Source organism: Montipora foliosa, chromosome 6 (genome assembly GCF_036669935.1).
Source record: "Montipora foliosa isolate CH-2021 chromosome 6, ASM3666993v2, whole genome shotgun sequence".
Taxonomy (NCBI): domain Eukaryota; kingdom Metazoa; phylum Cnidaria; class Anthozoa; order Scleractinia; family Acroporidae; genus Montipora; species Montipora foliosa.
In genome coordinates this window covers 68,236,188-68,256,187 of record NC_090874.1, presented here as the reverse complement: position 1 = coordinate 68,256,187, position 20,000 = coordinate 68,236,188, and the positions used below count along the sequence as shown (strand labels likewise).

Below are 20,000 nucleotides of genomic sequence, written 5' to 3'. Positions count from 1 at the left end.
TAAAAGTTTCGAGCGTTAGCCCTTCGTCAGATTCGCTCTGACGAAGGGCTAACGCTCGGTCCGATTTACATTATCAACTCCGTTGATAAACCAAATTTTTGTATACTACTTCCCCACCGACGCATCACCACAGTTTCTTTAGAAACTACCCTTTCAGTCTAGTAAACACCCCATGCAGACCACAACACCACAAACTCCAAGCCCTGCTCTTAGTGTGTGGCTTCTTTTGCATCAACATTTGACTTGATTTACGTTGATTGTTAATTTTAGTTTATAGTGTCCCCAATTAGTGCTCCAGCGCTAGAACGACTAGACACTTAAATAAAGTTCCTTTACCCACAGGATTATGAATATTGAAGCCTTGTGAGACGGGGCCTACGGTTTATCGTCCTTATCCAAGACGACTAGAGAGTCAAACCATTGGTAGATGTCATTACAAACGCAGCACTTTTTCCTCAGTTATTTAAAGACCCAGAGTGTTGGTGGGCGTTGTAAGGTAGTCTTGAAATGCTTCAAGCCGCAGATAGGGAAAGGATTACCTATATTAGCATCAGTATATGGTAGATTGTTTCTTTGCTATTTCATTTTCGCTAATCATTCAGTGCCGCCGATTTCTATTCTCGGCTTGCAGTCTCCTCTAGTGACTCAGCAACAGGTAACTGTACTCGATCGCTAAATTTTTTTAACTGACATGCACCATTGTTGCAAGTGGAAAGGGGGGGGGGGGGCAAAAGGTTCTCTTCGTGATCAAGTGGCTTAAGTCACAGCTCACAAAAAAACGTAAAAAAAAAACATGAGCGTTACGATCTCGAGTTTCTCGAGTTGCAGTCAGCAGATGATTCTACAAGGCAGACGTTTCAAAAACTTTATGAAACGCTTAAAATGAAGGGTAGAAGGTGGTTTATGTTAACAGTGGTAAATTAATTGATGAAGATATGTATTTTTTCCATGTTGAGTTGGGTCACTACAGAGAAACTTCAACTGCTCCCATTAGAAGTCGAACGCATGACCTTCCGATTACTAGCTCGAACACTCTATCACTGAGCCAAATGAAAATCCTGGAAGCTAGCCGTGCTATTAACCTAGGCTTTGCTGCAAGGACTGACCTCACATATTGTACGAGAAACCTAATGTTTTCCGAACGCAACGCAGTGGAAGTCTCAGAAAGACTGAGCAAACGGGAAGAACTAACTTGGTAAAACAACTACGTTCTACTTATGTACATACCCTGTCTGTCATGCCAGCAATAAAGCTTATATTATCGTAGCCATTGTCTTTGAAGTTTCCCAAGTATAATTGCTGCAAAGAAAAACAATCCAATGAACAAAAGAACAATTGACAACTTCTTACAGTGACTAATGTAATTATCACAAGCTGTGTCACGTGGCAAGTCATGAAAGATCCTTACAAGAAATTCTCCTTGGAGCCAGTCTTCCACTGATGTTTCTGGATGTAGCCGTGGGAGCTTAGGAGCAAATGTGACTTTCTTGTCCCCAGGGTAACGCCATTTTGGGAGGCGGCCGCTGTCTTCTCTCTGTGGGACTTAGACGCAGTAAAAATTAAATGCATGGAAAGTTGTTTAGCCATACATATTACATAGTCACGTTAAAATCCGCGCTATGCAACGATACTTATAGCCTCCTCTACAAATTGGAATGTCCGTGAAGGACCTGAAGGGCGCTTTCCATTTGACCAAAAGTCACACATTCCCACATTCGACCAACAGTCATTTTTCAAACGACGGTTTGTCCAACTGCGTGATCTGATTGGCTGAACACACTCAGGCGAATCACATGGGAAACAAAATGATAGCTTTTTGAATAATTTCGTGTCGCACACCACGAAGTTTTTAATAAAATAATTACTCTACTTGGGCTTGCTGGATATAAAATGATTATTGCCAACTCGGCGCGTATCCAGCGTGCCCTTGTAGAATAATTGTTAAATATTCAACAATCGCATCAAAGGAAATTTTGTCTTCGTGAATGTCTCTGTCCATAACTTGAAAAGGAAGGTAAACATCTTTGGAGAAAACAACGTGAAATAAAGGTGTTGCTCAATAAAACAGGACGATTCTCTTATGTAAAAAGACATAAACGTAAAAAACTTCCTACATTTAACTTGGTGAAAAATCGTGTTAGAAATTCCGACTGGGCTTACCACGGGTTTTCCTTCTATCCATTGTTTGCTTAAGAGCCGATTTGGACGGTGCCTCAACGGGACGTTTCCTGCTACCATCTTCATCACCTGGTGAGGATGCTGTGCCTTCCTGACCTGATTTTTCTTCCTCAATTTGAACAATGGAACTTTCGTCTTCAGATGGTTGTACGTCGGATGCAGAAGAATTTTCCTACCACGAAAGAAGATGACTCCCTGATCAAAGATATATATTTTTTTGTCCTGGTCTCCGTCTCAATTTTTTTATTTTGCCATTCTTCATGCTAAATGGGAAAGCTTTTTTGAAGAACATTTCCAAGGTACGTGAAAAGCGGTATCAACCTGAGCTTTTACTCCGCAAAGAAACGGAAGAAAAGGTGCAAAATTAGCACAGAGAATAATCCTTAAGTCACAAAAGATGCACGTATGTTTTAAATCAATTACATCAACCGGATGCTATAATTGCAAAATCAAGTAACGCTATGATCCTCGCAGTTATGGACGCAATTTTAGCAATTGCGTAGAGAAGCCTGAAAAGTTCACGTCGCGATACCGATGCTTTCACGCTTCTCAACGCAATTGCTAAAATTGCGTCCATAACTGCGAGGGTCATAGCATTACTTGATTTCATATCCGCAGTTTAGGATATGATTCATTTCATATATCATTTCGTTAATTGCAATATCATTTCCTACCTCCGTGGGACTACTAGAAGACGATGCAAGTGGACTTCCATCAACACTGCTGACCGCACGGGGTTCACGGGGTTCAGGTGGTGAAGGCTCAGGTCTGCAGCACCAACAAAGCTGCTTCATCTTTTTCCACAACGTCACGTACCAGGGGGCTTCATCATCCTTCTTGGACTTTTCTTCCCTTGTACCTTTAAGAAAGCTCAAAAATCAAACTGCAATATCCTTAACTACAGAAAGTTTGTACTTAAATTGAAATCTATTCTCTAAGAAGAAATATTAACGAAAGACGTAAAATGAATTAATCCACACTTTGCCATTCAAGTCTACAAGAACACGAGTATATGAAGACATGAAGTAAACAAAAATGGCCTTTTCTATAAAATGGCCGAAAGTTCATTTTGGACGGGGAATTCGGCAAGGAAATATTGCTAAATCAGTCGAAATTTTCGCGAGATTTTCAAAATCTAACACCAACGCAGTTTAAATCTAAAGTTTTAGTCTCTTTCTACAAAATCAGAACCAATTACACTTTGAGCGATTGTCAAAGCTCGCAAGAAAAAGAAACTAGATTGTCCTTACCCCAAGATCGGTCGGTAATGTTGCAAATTGAGTAGACAATCAGCAGCAGATAGCCAGAGGGAAGACATAATAAGTACCATAATCCATGGGCTACGCATGCAACTTCTGTGGGATGTAAGAGGGCTGCTACAATGTATACCACAATTAGAGAACCTAAATACAGTGAGCTGATATCAGCTGGTAAACCATCTGGAGGATACTTGGAAGTTGCAGGTGCCACGGTCTGTTGAGTGATAGGGTTCAAAGAAGCAAGCAGGTACTGTACAGTAGTTGACTTGGTGTGAGCGGCTGGTGTGGGCTGGGGTCTAAGACTTGGAGTTGGGGTCGGCGTTGGGGGATGTGCTCGCATGTACAGATCATCCCCTGCTTGAGCGACCACGCCCACTAACGCGTAGGACATTAATAAGGCAAAGACGACCGTCAAGAATTTTGCAGTTTTGAGCTGGAACTCTTGAGAAGTGTAAAGGCAGATGATGGTGTACCCCACAGTAATGATTATCAGTATAATGACCAAAGCGAGATTGTTGTCTATTGGAAAATGAGCGTAAGATAATCCACTTGCCAGAATTAAGATTACCGTGGCAGGTCTGCAGATTAAAAAAAATCACACAGACATGAATTAGACATGCAGTCCAATGATGTGTAGGACGACAGGGAACACGCAATAAATGAAATACTATACTAGAAAGATTAATTAACCTTTTCTATCCCAGTCTCCAAGAACCTTCCCTACAAATAGACATTTTGACGCTACAGAAAGCAAGTGCAAGCTGTGAAAGTTTTTGCACACAGTACTTATGCAAGATTTTATTCCAGAAATGCATGTTTTGTTATAGACTTCGTTTTCACCATATATTTTTTCTGCCGTAGTGAGTGAGCGTGAAGCGAACGAACGAGGCAGTTCTCTGATCGGGAGAGGAACACATTTTTCTTCGAAACGCAAGGGATTGTGGTCAAAGGCACAAGGAATTGTGGTTATGCGCGAATGGAGGAATTAAGATGCCCGGTACGATATTGTTACACAGAAGATTTTTTTCATTTCGCTACTCGTATCCTCAAACAATAGATAGTTTCACTGTCACGCAACAAAAAAATAAATTCGAAATCGTTTATTAAAACGGCCAACAACTTGGAATGTCGTACGAAACAAATATTTTAACCACCTCTTCAGTTCTCGTGTCTGTACGGTACATCGTTTCGGAGTTATTTATCGAAGTGTTTCACACATAATCAAGGAAATCATCCGGAGTTCACATTGCGATAAAATACATGTGAACATATCTCCTAACCAAATAGCTTTGTATCATAGTATCTTGCAAGGTGACAATTCGGAAATTCAAAATGCTGTATTTTCGAAACGAAAGTCGTCGAGGAACTGGAAATTCAGAAGACGCTGTGATTTTAATTTTAAAATTTGATGACGTCACTGTGAAAACCTTTCTTCTCTCGAGTGGGGTGCAGAAGGAGGTCCAGTTGGGGGTCCAGTTTGAGGTGCCGACGTTTTGTACCGTCCTTGCTCAAGACCTATTAAAATCACCCTTCAATTCCACACACGAACTTTCGTTGTAAAGAATGGTATCAATAATGAACTTTTCCATCTCAAACGTCATGCGTGCACGTGCAAGTTATCGTATTACACAGTCTTTAGTTTTCCACGTGTACAGGCGATAGAGATCCACGCGCTTTGGGCATAGAGGTTAAGGACCATTTTTTTTACTAGTCGGGAAAGAGGTAAGATTTACACATTTTTACGTTCGTTACTGTCTTATAGATAATAACTTTATTGCGAAGTTTCATTTTTTGTTTAGATATCACAATGATTGCTTTGCATCGCTATCAGGCCTTGTCGTACATTTGAAACCAGTTAAACTACAAGAATGTTGCTGACTTAGTAAATCCTTTCTTAAGCATATATAAGTACCGAAGTTAGAGCGTTGTTCCTTGGTGCTCAGTGCGAACATCTCCGACCGCATCAACAGTCCACTTATGTCCAGAAATGCACACGATGACAATAATGGCAGATTTGGCGAAAGAGCTGCACGATTGACAATCTTGGCAAAATTAGCGATTTTGGCGATATTTTGCCAATTTCGTCAAATTAGTTCATCCATTGGTATTGACACTACGCGGGTGAACATTGGCGATTTTGGCGATTTTGACAAATTCGGCAATTTTGGCGATGTTTTGCCAATTTCGTCAAATTAGTTCATCCATTGGTATTCACACCACACGGGTGAACATTGGCGATTTTGGCGATTTTGGCAAATTTGGCAATTTTGGCGATGTTTTGCCAATTTCGTCAAATTACCGTAAGCATAATTCAACATCTCCCTTCCCCTCTGCAGCATTTCTGCAATTTAGGTAAACTAGTTTGTATATAGTCTTTTTCTTTGTTGTAGTCATACCTTACAGGGACCACTTGAAATTCCTTGGATTCAAAAGAATCACAACCAAACTGGTAATTGAGCACCAAGGCATAATAATAAAATAGTAAATATTAATAACTATTGTTGATGCCATGATAAAGCTGTCATATATTTCAGTTTCCTGCACCACAAAAACTTACATATTTTTAAACATACCCAAGGATTGTTGAAACTACCAGCAGTGCCTGGTATGAGATGAATGCAAATGAAATATAGTCATTGTTATCCACAGTTAATTTCCACTGACTTATTAACAGTATAAGATTGGCTAAAGTAGATGGAATCCAGCGGCGTCTCTGTTTAAAGAACTCATCAAAATTGTCAGGACAGTATGTGCTGTCTTCTGCTGCAGCACAGTATTCAAGTCGCCAGCCTGCCTGGACCATCAGAGTACAGAGCCAGCGATCTTCACCTGAGAAAAAAAAAAGAGATAATGAATTGCCAGTTCATTCATAGGAACACTGGAAATGAAACAATAAAAGTTGGATGAAATTTGTGTGCACATCGTGATTAGTAGCTAGTTTTCACAATAGCCATGAACAGAAATTAGGTTTATTTAGCAGAAATACAAGGCCAGAGCATAAAAGCAGCAGTATGAGAAATCATATTTTTTCCAACAATAACGTGGAATTAAGGCCTTGATTTGTAACTGACTTACCCATATCTTTTGTGAGAAAGTCAAACGAGTTATCAACTTTGCTGGCATAGATGGGAAGCACATCACGAATTGCAGCAGCTCTGTACACACTGAAGCACCCAGGCGAACACAGCACAGAACCAAGAACATGATTAGCTACCTACAAATGAGACGCAATAATTTAGTACATGTACATCAATGTCCCCATCATGGACGTTTCTATTTGGGATAAAATATGTCAGGTTGGTTGTTTTATGTATTCTACAAATAGAAAAAATCCTGTTTTTAATTATATATGGTCGACTATCCTATGCACCAAGGTCGGGGGGTTCATCTGTGCACCCGTAAATGGGATCTGAGTCCAAATTCAGATGCTCAGATGCGGCCACACACGTGACATGGTATAGAGGATCCTCTAGATTCAGTTCCAGCCTTGGTTGCTGCTCGTTTCTCAGCATGCGCCCTCCGCTTGGCTTGTTCATAAGCAGCTGCTCCCTTCCTGGTAAGTTGTTTCCAGACACGCCTATTTGAAGCGGTGGTTTCCCAGAGGGCCGTGGCGACTTTTTCAGGGTGTCTTTAAAGCGAAGCGTTGGCCTTCCTCTTAGCCTGTGCCCTTCTGAGAGCTCGGCCATTTTATAGAAAAGGTCATTTTTGTTTACTTCATGTCTTCATATACTCGTGTTCTTGTAGACTTGAATGGCAAAGTGTGGATTAAGTCATGATCACCAAACATTATAAAATAACAATACGCCACCTCCGAGTTCATGGCTGCCTCCTCTTCAAAGCGAGTCTAAGTGTGGAGTTTTTCTTAAGAAAATTAGTTTTCATTCATATTTAAAGTAGAACTTATATTGCCATCAGAAAACTTCGCACTTGTACTCGCTTTGAAGAGGAGGCAGCCATGAACTCAGAAATGGCATATTGTTCTATTGCAAACTTCAACCTAAACAGCCACAAGTGAAATAGACCAATGCATGTGAATATGATGTTATGCGTCTGATAATAGTCAAATTGTGTAACGCAACACAGATTAAAGCATGACATTTACTTAATTAGTCAACGAACAATGAATGAAATTGTTCACGGACACATGTAAAGAAAACAAAGGATATAAAAATGACCGATGTAACGTTAACTATCAGTTAGTGATTGTCTTATGATAGGTTTGAGGAATAAGGGTAACCGCAATACCACATAACCATCTGATGTAAAGGCGTTTCAGCCAGATAATTGAATGATTTGTTGTCAGACTAACAAAAGAGCGTAGTACGTTTTGGACATGTAATTGAGTGGAAAAAAATACAACTTTAACCAGAAAGATACAGTCCTTTTGATCGGGAAACAGCACCCGGACATATTCCCACACAGTTATTCATCTACATGTATGTAGTACCTTTTGGAACCAATGTCCAATGGCATAATCGAAAATCTGGTACCACACGATGGGGCCAATCCCCAATGGGTGTGTTCTTGCGCAAACTGCACCAACTGTACGGTCTCTTGTCATAAGATCCAGCAATGCTTCGACTGATTCATGGGTGAATTTGACATCTGCATCTGTTGTTAAGATATATGTGTTCTCATCTGACACTGAAAATGATCATAATAATACCCAAGATAAGTTACAGAAGCTAAGAAGGGGGCCCCGCTCAATATTGATTCATTGATATTCATAATAGCAAATTTTGACCGGAAATGTTTATATGTTAAGTTAATTAAAGCCACTTTATTTAACGTCAGTAGTTTCTTCAGTTACAAAACTGGTATCAATGGAAGCCGACGGTGCGCCCTTTACCCCCCTCCCTATGTCAGTGCTCTGTTGTTGTTGTTGCTGTTTTTTTTTTCGGACATTTAAAGCTATAGCTACACGGATAAGAGGAAAGGCGAAACAGACGTTGAAGTCACTGAGGATCGAACCGGAGACCTCTTGCTGAGAAACCCGCGCACTAACCAACTGAGCTACGCCTACTCCTACGTAACATAAATACATGTATGCAAGGCATTTTCAAACTTTGCTGATGGAAATGGGTCCACACAAGGACAGAGAAAAACTCTGCGCAGGGTGGGAATTGAACCCACGTCCTTCGGGTTAGATTACCGCTGCTCTACCGACTGAGCTACAAGCTCAGACGGGAGCAAGTCGTTTGCAAAAACGTAACCCGTCCGTGTACTTGTACATATTTATTACCGTGACATTGACATCTTAAATTCCCACGACCTGGTCCCGTCTGACCTTGTAGCTCAGTCGGAAGCGCAGCGGTGATCTAACCCGAAGGTCGTGGGTTCAATACCCACCCTGGTCAGTTTTTCTCTGTCCTTGTTTGGGCCCATTTCCATCAGTAGGGCTAACGCTCACATGGTTCACATGGGTAGAAACTAGCACTTCACATTACACTCTACAATAGTTAAATTTTCAAACTTTGCTTGCAAGTTTTACAATAATAGAATGTTATGGTTAGAATTATTCCAATGGGTATTCCCTCATAAATATTTGACAAAAAAAGATTTATGCTATGGATTTTTATTAATTGCAAATATACACAGGACCCTACCCCCATTTTTTTTAGACTGTTCACAATTTCTTCAAAGTTAATATTAGCCAGCTTCTAGGCAATGGACAAAAAGACAAATGGAAAATCAGAGTCTGGTTTGCCAGACGAGTATCCGTATTAGAGTGGTCAAATGAAGGACATCATGAAAGAATTTATTATGCCCTGTTTGTTAGGGTTACATTAATTTCAGTTTTATGAGCGCCATGTTTAAAGAATTTCAAGACCGTTCCTTAATTATTATAACCTTTGGTATCTTTTGTTTTGGATCATGATGCTGGCTATATGTTCCTTTTTTCACCTTAGAAATGACGGAAGAAACGTGACAAGAACCCTGTTTAATGGAAACCTAATGAAAATAATGTCAAACTTAGCACAAGCACTTTGAATTGTGGAGTTCAATTTGCCAAGCGATTCTTGTCTTTCTTGTCTGAAGGTCTATTGTGCATTTGTTTAAATGTATATGTTTAAATTATGGGCATATTTATGGGCTGGACGGAAAACCCTTTTGTTTCAAACAGTCATTATCTATCATGTCTTTTGCCACCTTCTCTCACAGCGACACTCTACGAGTTACTGCAAGAGAAGTGTGTGGATATCCTCTTTGAAGTGTATGTCAACCAAGCCAAGATATCGTGTTGAAGAACTGTGTACTGTACTAAGTCAAGCGTAAGATCAAATCCACTGGTAAACTGGCGTTTCGACGTTTATTTGCATCCTTACAATAATCAGGACCCAAAGAAATACCAAAGTAGCGTCCGGCATCGGTACTTCGAATGAATTTGCTCCACTAGACGAGTACACGCATCTCTCGGCCTAAGAAACTATGCCAAAAAAAATCTCGTGACTGAAATGGCGGGAAGTCGAAACAGGGAACCCAGCCGCAAGATGCCCCCCAATGCGCAATCCAATGAAGCATTACAATAACAATTAATAAGGCGCAGGTTCCCTGCGAAACTTAGTCTAACAAATGAGTGTCAATATCAATGTCAAGTTAGGCCCCTCTATCTCAATCAATGTCTTAGTAACGATCAAGGTTTCCTGCTTCCTCTAATAGGCAGAGTTTCTGTTTTGGTCACAACAATGACTTTGAAGATCCGGTGGTAAATTCAACTGTTCGCAAGAGCCCATCTCTTCCGGGAAGTACCCTGAGTATGCAGCCGAGCTGTCACTGACCCCTGGGTAGACCTTGATCTACAAGAAGCAACCAGTCTCCTACTTGAGCATTTCCTCTAGGTTTGTGCCGTTTCTGTCTCTCTTGTAAAGCTGGAACAAACTCTTTCAGGCACCGTTTCCAAAAATGGTCAGCCAGTATCTGCGTTTGTCTCCACTTCTTCCTTAAATAACAAATCCTCCTTCCGTTCCGGGCGGCAAGGCACAGACCTCTCCACGCAACAATAGGCGGTATCCAAAACTGCTCCCTTCCGTGTGCAAATATGTGGTTTTGACCAGCATGTGCCAGCTTCTGATGGAAGATTGCAATCAGCAACTGGGCTACATGATGCTTAGGTGGAATAATCGATGGAAACTTAGCATCAAACGAAATGGGGGCTTCGCTAATGCGACCTCCAACTCTCATAACACCGTCCTTCAGTATGGGTCGGAGCCTTAAAATTTTACTCAACACTGGACATTCCCCTTCGTCTCCAAATCGTACATTTCCTCTGCATACACTTCTCTTCGAACCAGTTTCACTATGGCAACTGTTGCCATGTCCAAATCTGCTACTGTCAGGTACTTATCAATACTTGTGTGCTTGTCTTTACAGAACGGAAGGTACTTCTTAAATTTCAGCAGCCAGGCCACCTTTTGTTGGAGAACTATCCAAGCAGAATACTTCAAGAGCAACTCACACATTTTCTCCGGTAGAGTGAGTGTAAATATGGCCCTTTCACTTTTTACTTCGGGGTCACTTTCAGGCAGAGCATCAACTTCAAGGCACAGCCACTCTTTTTCTGGCTTCATTAAAAAGGCAAGGCCCTGAAACCACCTTTCATTTTTCAGGAATTGTTGTCCCTGGGTCCCTCGGGATGCTTCGTCAGCTGAGTTGAGGGTTCCCGGGGCAATGTCTCCACTGACTAGGCTGAGAGGCTTACCGGATCTCTGACACTCGCTTAGCAACATATGTCTTGAATCTTCGTGTCTCACTGGTAATGTACTGCAGCGTTATCTTTGAATCAGTCCAGAAGAACGAAGCACAAATGGCCAGGTCAATCTCCTTTCGGATCAAATGATGTGCTCGCACTGCGATAGTAGCTGCTTGCAGCTCGAGTCTTGGCACTGAGACAAATTGTAGAGGGGTGGTGCGGCTCTTAGACATGATGAAGGAACAATCAACTTGCCCATCCAATGTTTCCCGTCTCAAACATGAAACAGTTCCATTCCCAACCTCCGACGTGTCACTAAAGTGGTGCTGTAGGAAGGTAACGTCGAGGGAACATCCACCCGAAAAATAACATCAAGGAACGCCAATTTGATTGAGTAATGCCAAATCCTTCATGCACTTACTCCACCATGTGAGCAAGTCTCCAGGCAACTTCTCATCCCAACCGAGCTTTAACTGCCATGTCTTCTGTAATACTCTCTTAGCTGGCAGCAGGACTGGTACGGCCCAATCATTTTTTCTGTAATACTCTCTTTGAAACGATTTCGCGTATGTCCTCTCCAAAGGCAGCTTCAGTGTTGTGTGTTGTAATGCCCAAGCAGCAATGCACACTACAAAAATCGAAACGCGTCTGTGTCTTCCTTTGTACAGGCCACCCTATGAAGCACGCTCTCAATGTCAGAAGCTACGCTACTTCATCTCTTCCAAACCGTATCAGTACCCCTACTGAGTTGTTAAGCTGAGGACCTTGAACTAGTTCTTCATTTAGAGGAGTTCCCTCACATCGTGCAGCTGCATCATACACCACCCTTACTGGGGTTGGTCACTCCATGGTGGGGTAAGTATCGGCGGAGAAAAGCCCTGGGAACGAGGTTGTTGTGCAGGACGCTTCTTCGTCCGACAATTTGACTGCATAAGTTTAACCCTTATCTATGTAGCCATAAATTACTGTACTTTGAATATCCAGCAATTTCAGGATTTCGTTGAAAGCGCCTTTTAAGCTGCTGTAGCCTTTTCTCAGCTTGAGTGCGACTATTAGGCATATCAGGGTTGTCCTTTCACCACAGAAGACCAACTTCAAACCTTCCATCCCTCAGCCGGGTCGTTTTCTTCAAGATTTCAAGAGCTCTCTCGTCTTCCCCACTGTTAGAACAATCACCATCATTCCTAACCCATGCGACTCTAAAGCCCAGAACCTTTTAACTTGGTCATGGAGTTCAATGCCTCGCTTGTCCTCAGCCCAATCAAACTCAAAGACTGATAGTTAGATCGGAATGTTCTCGTCCTGCCTACTCTTTTTTGGCCCCGCTACACACCATTCAAAGGGGGTCTTCATACCATATGGCTGATTTTGTGGATTATCTCCCCAAGAATAATCAAGAACTATGTGTGCTTGTGGTACGTCCTGACCAACTAGAACGGACACCTCACTTAAATCCACAGGAACATTTGGCAATATTAGACCCTTAAGGTGTGGCCATGAAGACAAATACAGTTGATCTGGGCAGAAATTGTCCGACACATTTAAACCTTCCACTGCTAAAGCATGAAACACTGGGTAGGACGGTCCCCAATGGTTTGTAGAGCTGATTTGGAATTTGACCATAGATATGTATGGTATGACCTCAAGATTCTGGTGACCTGGCAAGCGATCACAGATGTGTCTCGTGAATGTAACTCGACCATTGCACAACAACAGTTCTCTATCTTATCTGACAAATCCAGGAGTGCTGCGTTATCCCCAGCTCTTATCATTGGCCCATCAGTAACGGACAATTTCAAAGCCTGAACTTCATCATAGCACTTTGTCCAAATCTGTGCTCCAGCACCTTTAGGGCCAGCTGGCATCCATTTCACAACCCACTGTAATTCTCAATCACTTCCTTCGCTATGCTGGTAGTGTAAGACATTAAGTAACTTATCTTTTCAACGATAGACAAAGATTTCTTAAATTCCACTTGGTCCCGAAAATTTGCTCTAAACCGTAGGTACTTGGCAGTGTAGCCATCAAACGGAGCAGGCACCAGTGGGGGCTAAGACAGTCTAAGTTCCATACTTTCCCAGAAAGTCGTTTGGGGTTCACATAGAGTCTCCCTTTGAGGGAGAGTTTGCTCGTTCTGTGCCAGTTCGCGGTTTGTCTGAACACCTCTCAAAGCATTCCTAGTAACAGCGCAACAACTATACTCATCTGCACCTCGGTTAGCAGAACTCCAACCAGTATTAGCCCTGGGTTCTAACACTTGCGGGGATGAAATATTAAACTCTAGCGCATCCAGATTCAAGGCACCCTTGGGCTGATTTGTTGTTGAGTTAACAGATGACTTGAATAGGCCTTCTTTGGTCATTCTGTTATCTGGGTTAGCATTGTCATTGTCAGGGTCATCTGGCCCCATGTATTGCTTTTCATCTTCTTTTGCTGCATCCTCATATACCTTGCTAACAGCAGCAGCGATGGTACATTCAGCCATTAACCTTGCTTTTTCTGCCTCCGTTTTGGCAGCTTCAACTTGATCAAGTTGAGCAACTCTCGTCTTTAATTCAGCTTCCTGAGCTTTAGCTTCCAGGGCTCTCGTACTGGAGGAAGTAGTACTTCTTTGCGAGGCTCTACTGTTTTTACTACTCTTCATACGAGATTTAGTTGAGTCCCTTTCCCATTTTTCACTTCTAGGTTGCTGTTCAGCAATCACCCACCCATTTACAAACCACTTCTCGAAAGGGCATTATCTCCTTATGCATAGCAACATAAACTTGGTGGTCCTGTGCGTGCTCCTCTGTAGTCAAGAACTCAAGCATCTCTTCATGAAGATCTCCAAACAACTTAACACGTTCATTCAATTTGATACATTCCTGACTAACTAGTTCAAAGTTGTTATTCACACCCATGAGTATTTCAATATTGGCGACTTGAGCCTGAAATTCTCTGTTAAGCTACTTTCGCTCACGATCAACTTGAACAAGTTCATAAGATTTACCTTTTTCCGTTAACTTGAGTTGCCTCTTATTGTCAACATCCACAGTGTCAGAAGGAGCGCCTCAAAGACTTGAATTTTCCACAAGTCTTGTCCGCAGCCAAGATTCCATGTCCATTCAATTTTTCCATAAAATGATCCGTGGTATCGTTCAAGGGTAAATTCGTGGTTTCACACTCTTTAGTCGAATAGCCTGACTCCGTATGGATAATTGCTATCATCGTAGAATTCGCTTGGGGAGTACGAGATACGTTCCCTCAGAAACGGTCGTCATTTTTGCCAGCAATAATGCATCTATCAATGTTAAGCCCAAGAGGGGGGTAGGACCCCGGGCATAAAGGGGGCATTTGACTTCTATTGCCTTCCCCACCCTCGGGAATTTGACTAAGAATCTGCGTCCCAGGGTGGGACGTTTGCTTTTTTTGCGCGGAGGAATGGGGCCAAGCCACATCGTCTAATGTGCTCGTCTGTGCGCTTCTGGATTACGTAAACAGTAGCAAGAATCTTCCAAAGGCTAAACCACCATCTGAGATTCTTCTAGAAGCTCACAAGAAATGGTATGAGATGCCTGACAATTTTTCTCTGCTAGCCATTGCAAAAGAGGCACTTCTTCCCCCAGAAGAAGTTTGTCTCTGGCTGAAGCATTTGGAGGATGTGGCATGTAATCGGAAGAGGGGAGCAAAGAAAGCAGCAGCCAAACGGCGAGAACGTCGAACCAATTTGAGACAGAGAACTGACATGTCAAATGTTTGCCATACATGCAACAGTGAAGAGCCACCACTTGCAGAAGACGACAATGACGCAGATGATGAGCAGATGATTGAATGGGTAGCTTGTGATTCCTGCGCTGAGTGGCACCATATTGCCTGTGTGGAGATTGAAAGCATTTCAAGGTGGACTTGTGGACTTTAGATTGAGAAAAATTAATGGTATCTGACAGTATCACTTGAAATGCTAAATTCGTATAGCGCAACATAGTGCATTCTTTTTGGTATTAGACTGACAAAATGATATCTGATTGTAACACTTGAAATGCTAGATTTGTATAGCTCAAGATGGTATACAGGTATACAGCCCGCGTTGTTTCTGCAAGATTGAGAAAATTACATTTGATTTTATCACTTTAAATGCTAGATTTGTTGATTATTTTCCTTGGATTACACAAAAAATCAAAGGAATCAACAAAAAAGCAATTTATACCAATGATTTGTAATATATACACAACAACTACTATGAACTTAATTAAGGGATATTACTTCCCTAAGGTGGGGATAGTTGATCTGATTTGACCAAATTTTGGGGCCCCACGGTGGGGATTTTGACCAAAAATTATTCTGAAAAGTCAAATGACCCACATATTCCCGGGGTCCACCCCTACCCGGGCTTAACATTGATAGATGCATAATCACTCCTGTGTCGCCTTACAAAAGTGGCTTTACGGTTCATGCTTTGTTTGTTTGTTTGTTATTTATTTGTTTGAGCAGGTTGACGTTTTGGCAGCTATTCAGCTGTTGTGGACCTCCTACACCCACCCTATATACTCACAAAGGACAGCCACAACACCGGGAACTTCATCTCCTGCTCTTCTCGAATTCTAGGGTTGCACGTCACGCAAGTGAAAACATAAATCGCTTACCATGTAATAAATTGAGTCAAGAAATGGGAATGTTATAGAAGAGGAATAAATAAACAACGGGTCCAAGTCGCAGGGCTGTGCGATATTCCGTACTTGAGTTATTCGGCAAAATATACCACTCAAATTCGTAGAGTTTAGTATGGAGACGCCATGTTGGTTGGTGTACTGGGTACACCAACATGGCGGCCGGAAACCTGCGCAACATCTGGAATTTAGTCAAGGGCACCCAACGTCAATTTTCGGAAAATATCTGTTCAGAAGACGATTTGAGATATAGAGTTTTCGGAACATTTGTTGTAAAATTTCTTGCTCGCCTGCCTGTCCTAGGATTTTCGAACATCTAAACAAATGGTATAATTGCCCATTTTAAACGGATTTATACCCTAAAAAGGTCACCTAAAACTTTCGGGAGCCTTTTTTCTAGCTGAAATTTTCGAAAAGGTAAGTTTTGATCCCTACAATTCTCGGATCACTAGACTTTCAGCTAGGAAATCCGAACAGATGAAAAATTTTTCGAGGATAAAAATATGCCTATATCTACCGTTTAAAGACCAAAAAACATTTAACAATGCTATGTTTAAGTAGTTTTGAACAATATTCTCGTTGGGTGCCCCTGTTTAATTTGGCTGTCTTTAACACTTTCTGCTGTATGATGAACTAGCAAACATTCGTATGACACTTTTCCTAGTATATTGGCTGTTTAGACCACAAAAACACGAGGGGAATCGATGCTTTTATGCAACTGACATGTTTTCGAAAGTCATCAATACGTTACGCACTGTGAAAAACTCTGAAATTCAAACTGTTCTATTTTCGAAATGAAGCACGGTACCGAGCTGAAAACAAACAAACAGATATATTTTTAAAACCTCTCGTAGCTGATCAAGATAAAAACTCAAAAGGCTCTTTAGCTTTGTGTTGTTATTGTTGTTTTTTTTTTTAATGACGTCACGTGCAACCCAAGAATAGTGTGTGGGTACTTTACCGTCCCACAGAGAATTAATGAACATGGAAGATATTTGTGAGACCGGGCCTGCGGTTTATAGTCCTTATCCGAGAAGACTTGAAAGTCTAAACATTTGCGGATGTAATTATAAAGGCAGCACTTCCTCGTCAATTATTTAAAGACCCTGAGTGTTTGTCCGGCCGGAGTCGAACTCACGACCTCCCGCATGGCAGCCCGGTGCTCAACCAACTGAGCCACCGGTGCGCGGTGGTTTGCCCTAAACAAATCCTTCGTGCTCAATGAAAGGAAATGACCAAAGATACCATTGCTTTAATGAGATACTCGCAAAAATGTCCCAATTCGCCGGTGATTGGAGAAACCTCAACAAATCGAAGACAACAACTCAATTCAAACACAACTGTAATTTGAAGTGACTGTCGATCCAAAACAAGCGCAATTCGAAGTAACTGTGCGATCAAATCCACTCGTAAACTGGCGTTTCGCCGTTTATTTGTATCCTTACAGCAATAAGGACCCAAACGAATAACAAAGTAGCGTCTAGCGTCGTTACTTCGAGTGAATTTGCTCCGCTAGACGAGCACACGAATCTCCCGATATAAGCAACTACGCAAAAACAAAAAAAAGAAATTACGTGACTGAAATGGCGGGAGGTAAAAACAGGTTACCCAGCCGCAACATCAAGCGAATTCTTATCAAGGCGTTTAGAGCATTTTTTTTTCTTCTGTTTTGAAGCTCTTTATCTGTCAAAGTGAAGTTTTAAAGTAGCACAATTAAACTACTGTGAGTATTGGTCGCTGCACTACTGGTCATGCATCAAACAAGAAAAAATACATCCTATGGAATACCCATTGATAATATCCTTACCATCCACAGTAGTCTTCTCCTTAAAATCAAGCACATATGACATGTACATGACCTGACTCCAGCGTTTCTTGTTTTTTACCTGAGTGAAAATAACACTTTAAATGTTATGGCAACATTCATTTATTAATGTTGAAATCTTATGAAGATAAAAAGTGCAAAACATTTTAATTTTCAGCACATTTTGATGGTACATTCTGTTCATTGCCTGTACATAGGTATGCAAATTTACAGAATTTCAAAAATCTGTGACGAAACCCGCGACACAACAGTGAGTCCTCTTCAACGCAAAACAAAGGGCATAAGCAAACTCAAGAAAACATGTAATACCAAATCAATAGTTTTAGCATTTATTAAAATTACACTAAAAAAACCCACTACAATTTTTAAATTAATTTAGCGTACACAAACATACTTGTTCCAACAAGACGAAATTATTCTCCAAAAGTCTAACTTAGACTAACGCAATATTGTCCGAATTGTTAACCACAGAATACAGAGCGAATTCTAACTAATTAATCTACAAAATTACAAGTTAATTGTTCTCTTTTCAGTTCACCTTGCATAGTACAAAGAGTATCACAACTTGCTTCCCCCGACAAATGACTCTTTGTCATGAATCTCAGGGTCGCCTCTGCTGAAGACTTCAGTAGTGTCAACTGTGCTGTTTCAAAGTTTTTATCTTGCATAAACACACACCACACCCACAAACTCTCATAAACCCTCCGATTTCAAAATCCTTTTCAAATGCAAGGTGTCTAGCGATTAAAACAATTTAATTTACAATTGTAAGAGTCCGCTAATTAACAGCTATTACTGCTTACAATTTGTTTAACTTTAGCAACCTGGGACGTTATGCAAAAATTACAGGCCTCAACATAAACACAGCAAAGACCAATGCATGATGATGTGCTGGAACAACACCTCAGGCAGACAGGTCCAGGTCGATGGAGAAGAACTGGAAGCGGTGTCGAAATTTGTTTATCTAGGAGGAAGAGTGACTTAGGAAGGGGGTACAGATGAGCACATCGGAAGCAGACTTGGAAAAGCCAGAACAGCGTTCAGCAAGCTTAGAAACATATGGAAGAGCAGTCAACTGAAATTGAAAACTAAGTTGAAGATCTTTAAGTCCAACGTTATAGCTGTTCTGTTATACCGTTGTGAAACATGACGTATGACTAAAAGAGATGCGACCAAGCTAGACGTATTTCTACATAAAAGTCTGAGAAGGCTTATGTTGATCAATTGGCCTATGAAAATATCAAATGAGGAGATTCGAAACCGGGCTAACATCAGCACCATCAGCGAGCAAATGTAATGACCCTCCGCCCCCTATTTGCACCAGCCTTCCCCTCTCTAATAAATGACAGGTCCCTAATATACAAGGTATCATAATCTGGACATAAGAAAAAGTATCAAACCATTTTAGTCCAAGGACAGGGGTGATGAAAATGACCTGACAATGGAGAGCTGCATTGCTGCCTTAGTTTATAACTTATAAAGGAAAAAAATACCTTCAAATTATCTTTCAAATGAACATGGAAGATCATGCCACCTGGAAGTTTCCAACGCATCTGCATTCCACATGGTGTCTTGAGCTTCATACAATCCTCAACCTTCACTTTCAGCGTCTTTGGTATTAAAGATATCAGCTGTAAGACATAGTTATTCAAAACATCTCCTTTGATTGCACCATCGAAAAAAATGTGAGACTCCATCCGTCGTTTGGACTTTTGCCTTGCACAATCAATGTCATGCAAGGAGTTGAGCAGTTGTTCCATCTCTTGTTCAATTTCATGGTACATCGTTGTGCAAATGTAAATACAGGATCGCTTGCTAACTTCTCTGTATTTTAATTGATAGTCATCAGTGACTTTATTACGCCGATTCAACAAAAGATGCTGCTCTAAAAGCACACCTAAAAGAAAACAAGTAAACTGATACAGAAACAATGACAATAACGGTGCACCGGTGCAACGGTGCACCGGTGGCTCAGTTGGTTAAGCACCGGGCTGTCACGCGGGAGGTCGTGAGTTCAACTCCGGCCGGACCAACACTCAGGGTCTTTAAATAACTGAGGAGAAAGTGCTGTCTTTGTAATGACATCTGCAAATGATTAGACTTTCAAGTCTTCTCGGATAAGGACAATAAACCGGAGGTCCCGTCTCACAAACCTTGTTCACATATAACTCCGTGGGACGTTAAAGAACCCACACACTATTCGAAAAGAGTAGGGGACGTGGTTCCCGGTGTTGTGGTCTATCTTCATCACTTACATCATCACTCATCATGGGTTGGGAGGGTTCAGTGGGCTCATAAATGGACTGATAGCGGCTGCCATCGGCGCCCTTAGTATGCTGATGTCCGAGCCCACTGCAAAAATGCTATGTAAATAGGACACGTATGTTTGTCCTATCAATCAA

The 20,000-nt window shown here is 41.4% G+C and overlaps 1 protein-coding gene across 3 annotated transcripts in view; it reads right to left on the bottom strand.

Annotated features, from left to right (window-relative positions):
- LOC138008258 (uncharacterized) overlaps positions 1 to 20,000 on the bottom strand; it is a 59,063-nt gene that overhangs the window by 32,363 nt on the left and 6,700 nt on the right. For all 3 annotated transcript variants that reach the window (XM_068855535.1, XM_068855537.1, XM_068855536.1), the window contains exons 4-13: positions 19,092 to 19,495; positions 17,581 to 17,659; positions 7,885 to 8,081; positions 6,513 to 6,651; positions 6,011 to 6,266; positions 3,429 to 4,015; positions 2,853 to 3,037; positions 2,161 to 2,350; positions 1,409 to 1,542; positions 1,228 to 1,299 (exon numbers count right to left, since the gene is read on the bottom strand). In XM_068855535.1, coding sequence (XP_068711636.1) covers positions 1,228 to 1,299; positions 1,409 to 1,542; positions 2,161 to 2,350; positions 2,853 to 3,037; positions 3,429 to 4,015; positions 6,011 to 6,266; positions 6,513 to 6,651; positions 7,885 to 8,081; positions 17,581 to 17,659; positions 19,092 to 19,495 — 2,243 coding nt within the window. The remainder of the gene's footprint in view (positions 1 to 1,227; positions 1,300 to 1,408; positions 1,543 to 2,160; positions 2,351 to 2,852; positions 3,038 to 3,428; positions 4,016 to 6,010; positions 6,267 to 6,512; positions 6,652 to 7,884; positions 8,082 to 17,580; positions 17,660 to 19,091; positions 19,496 to 20,000) is intronic.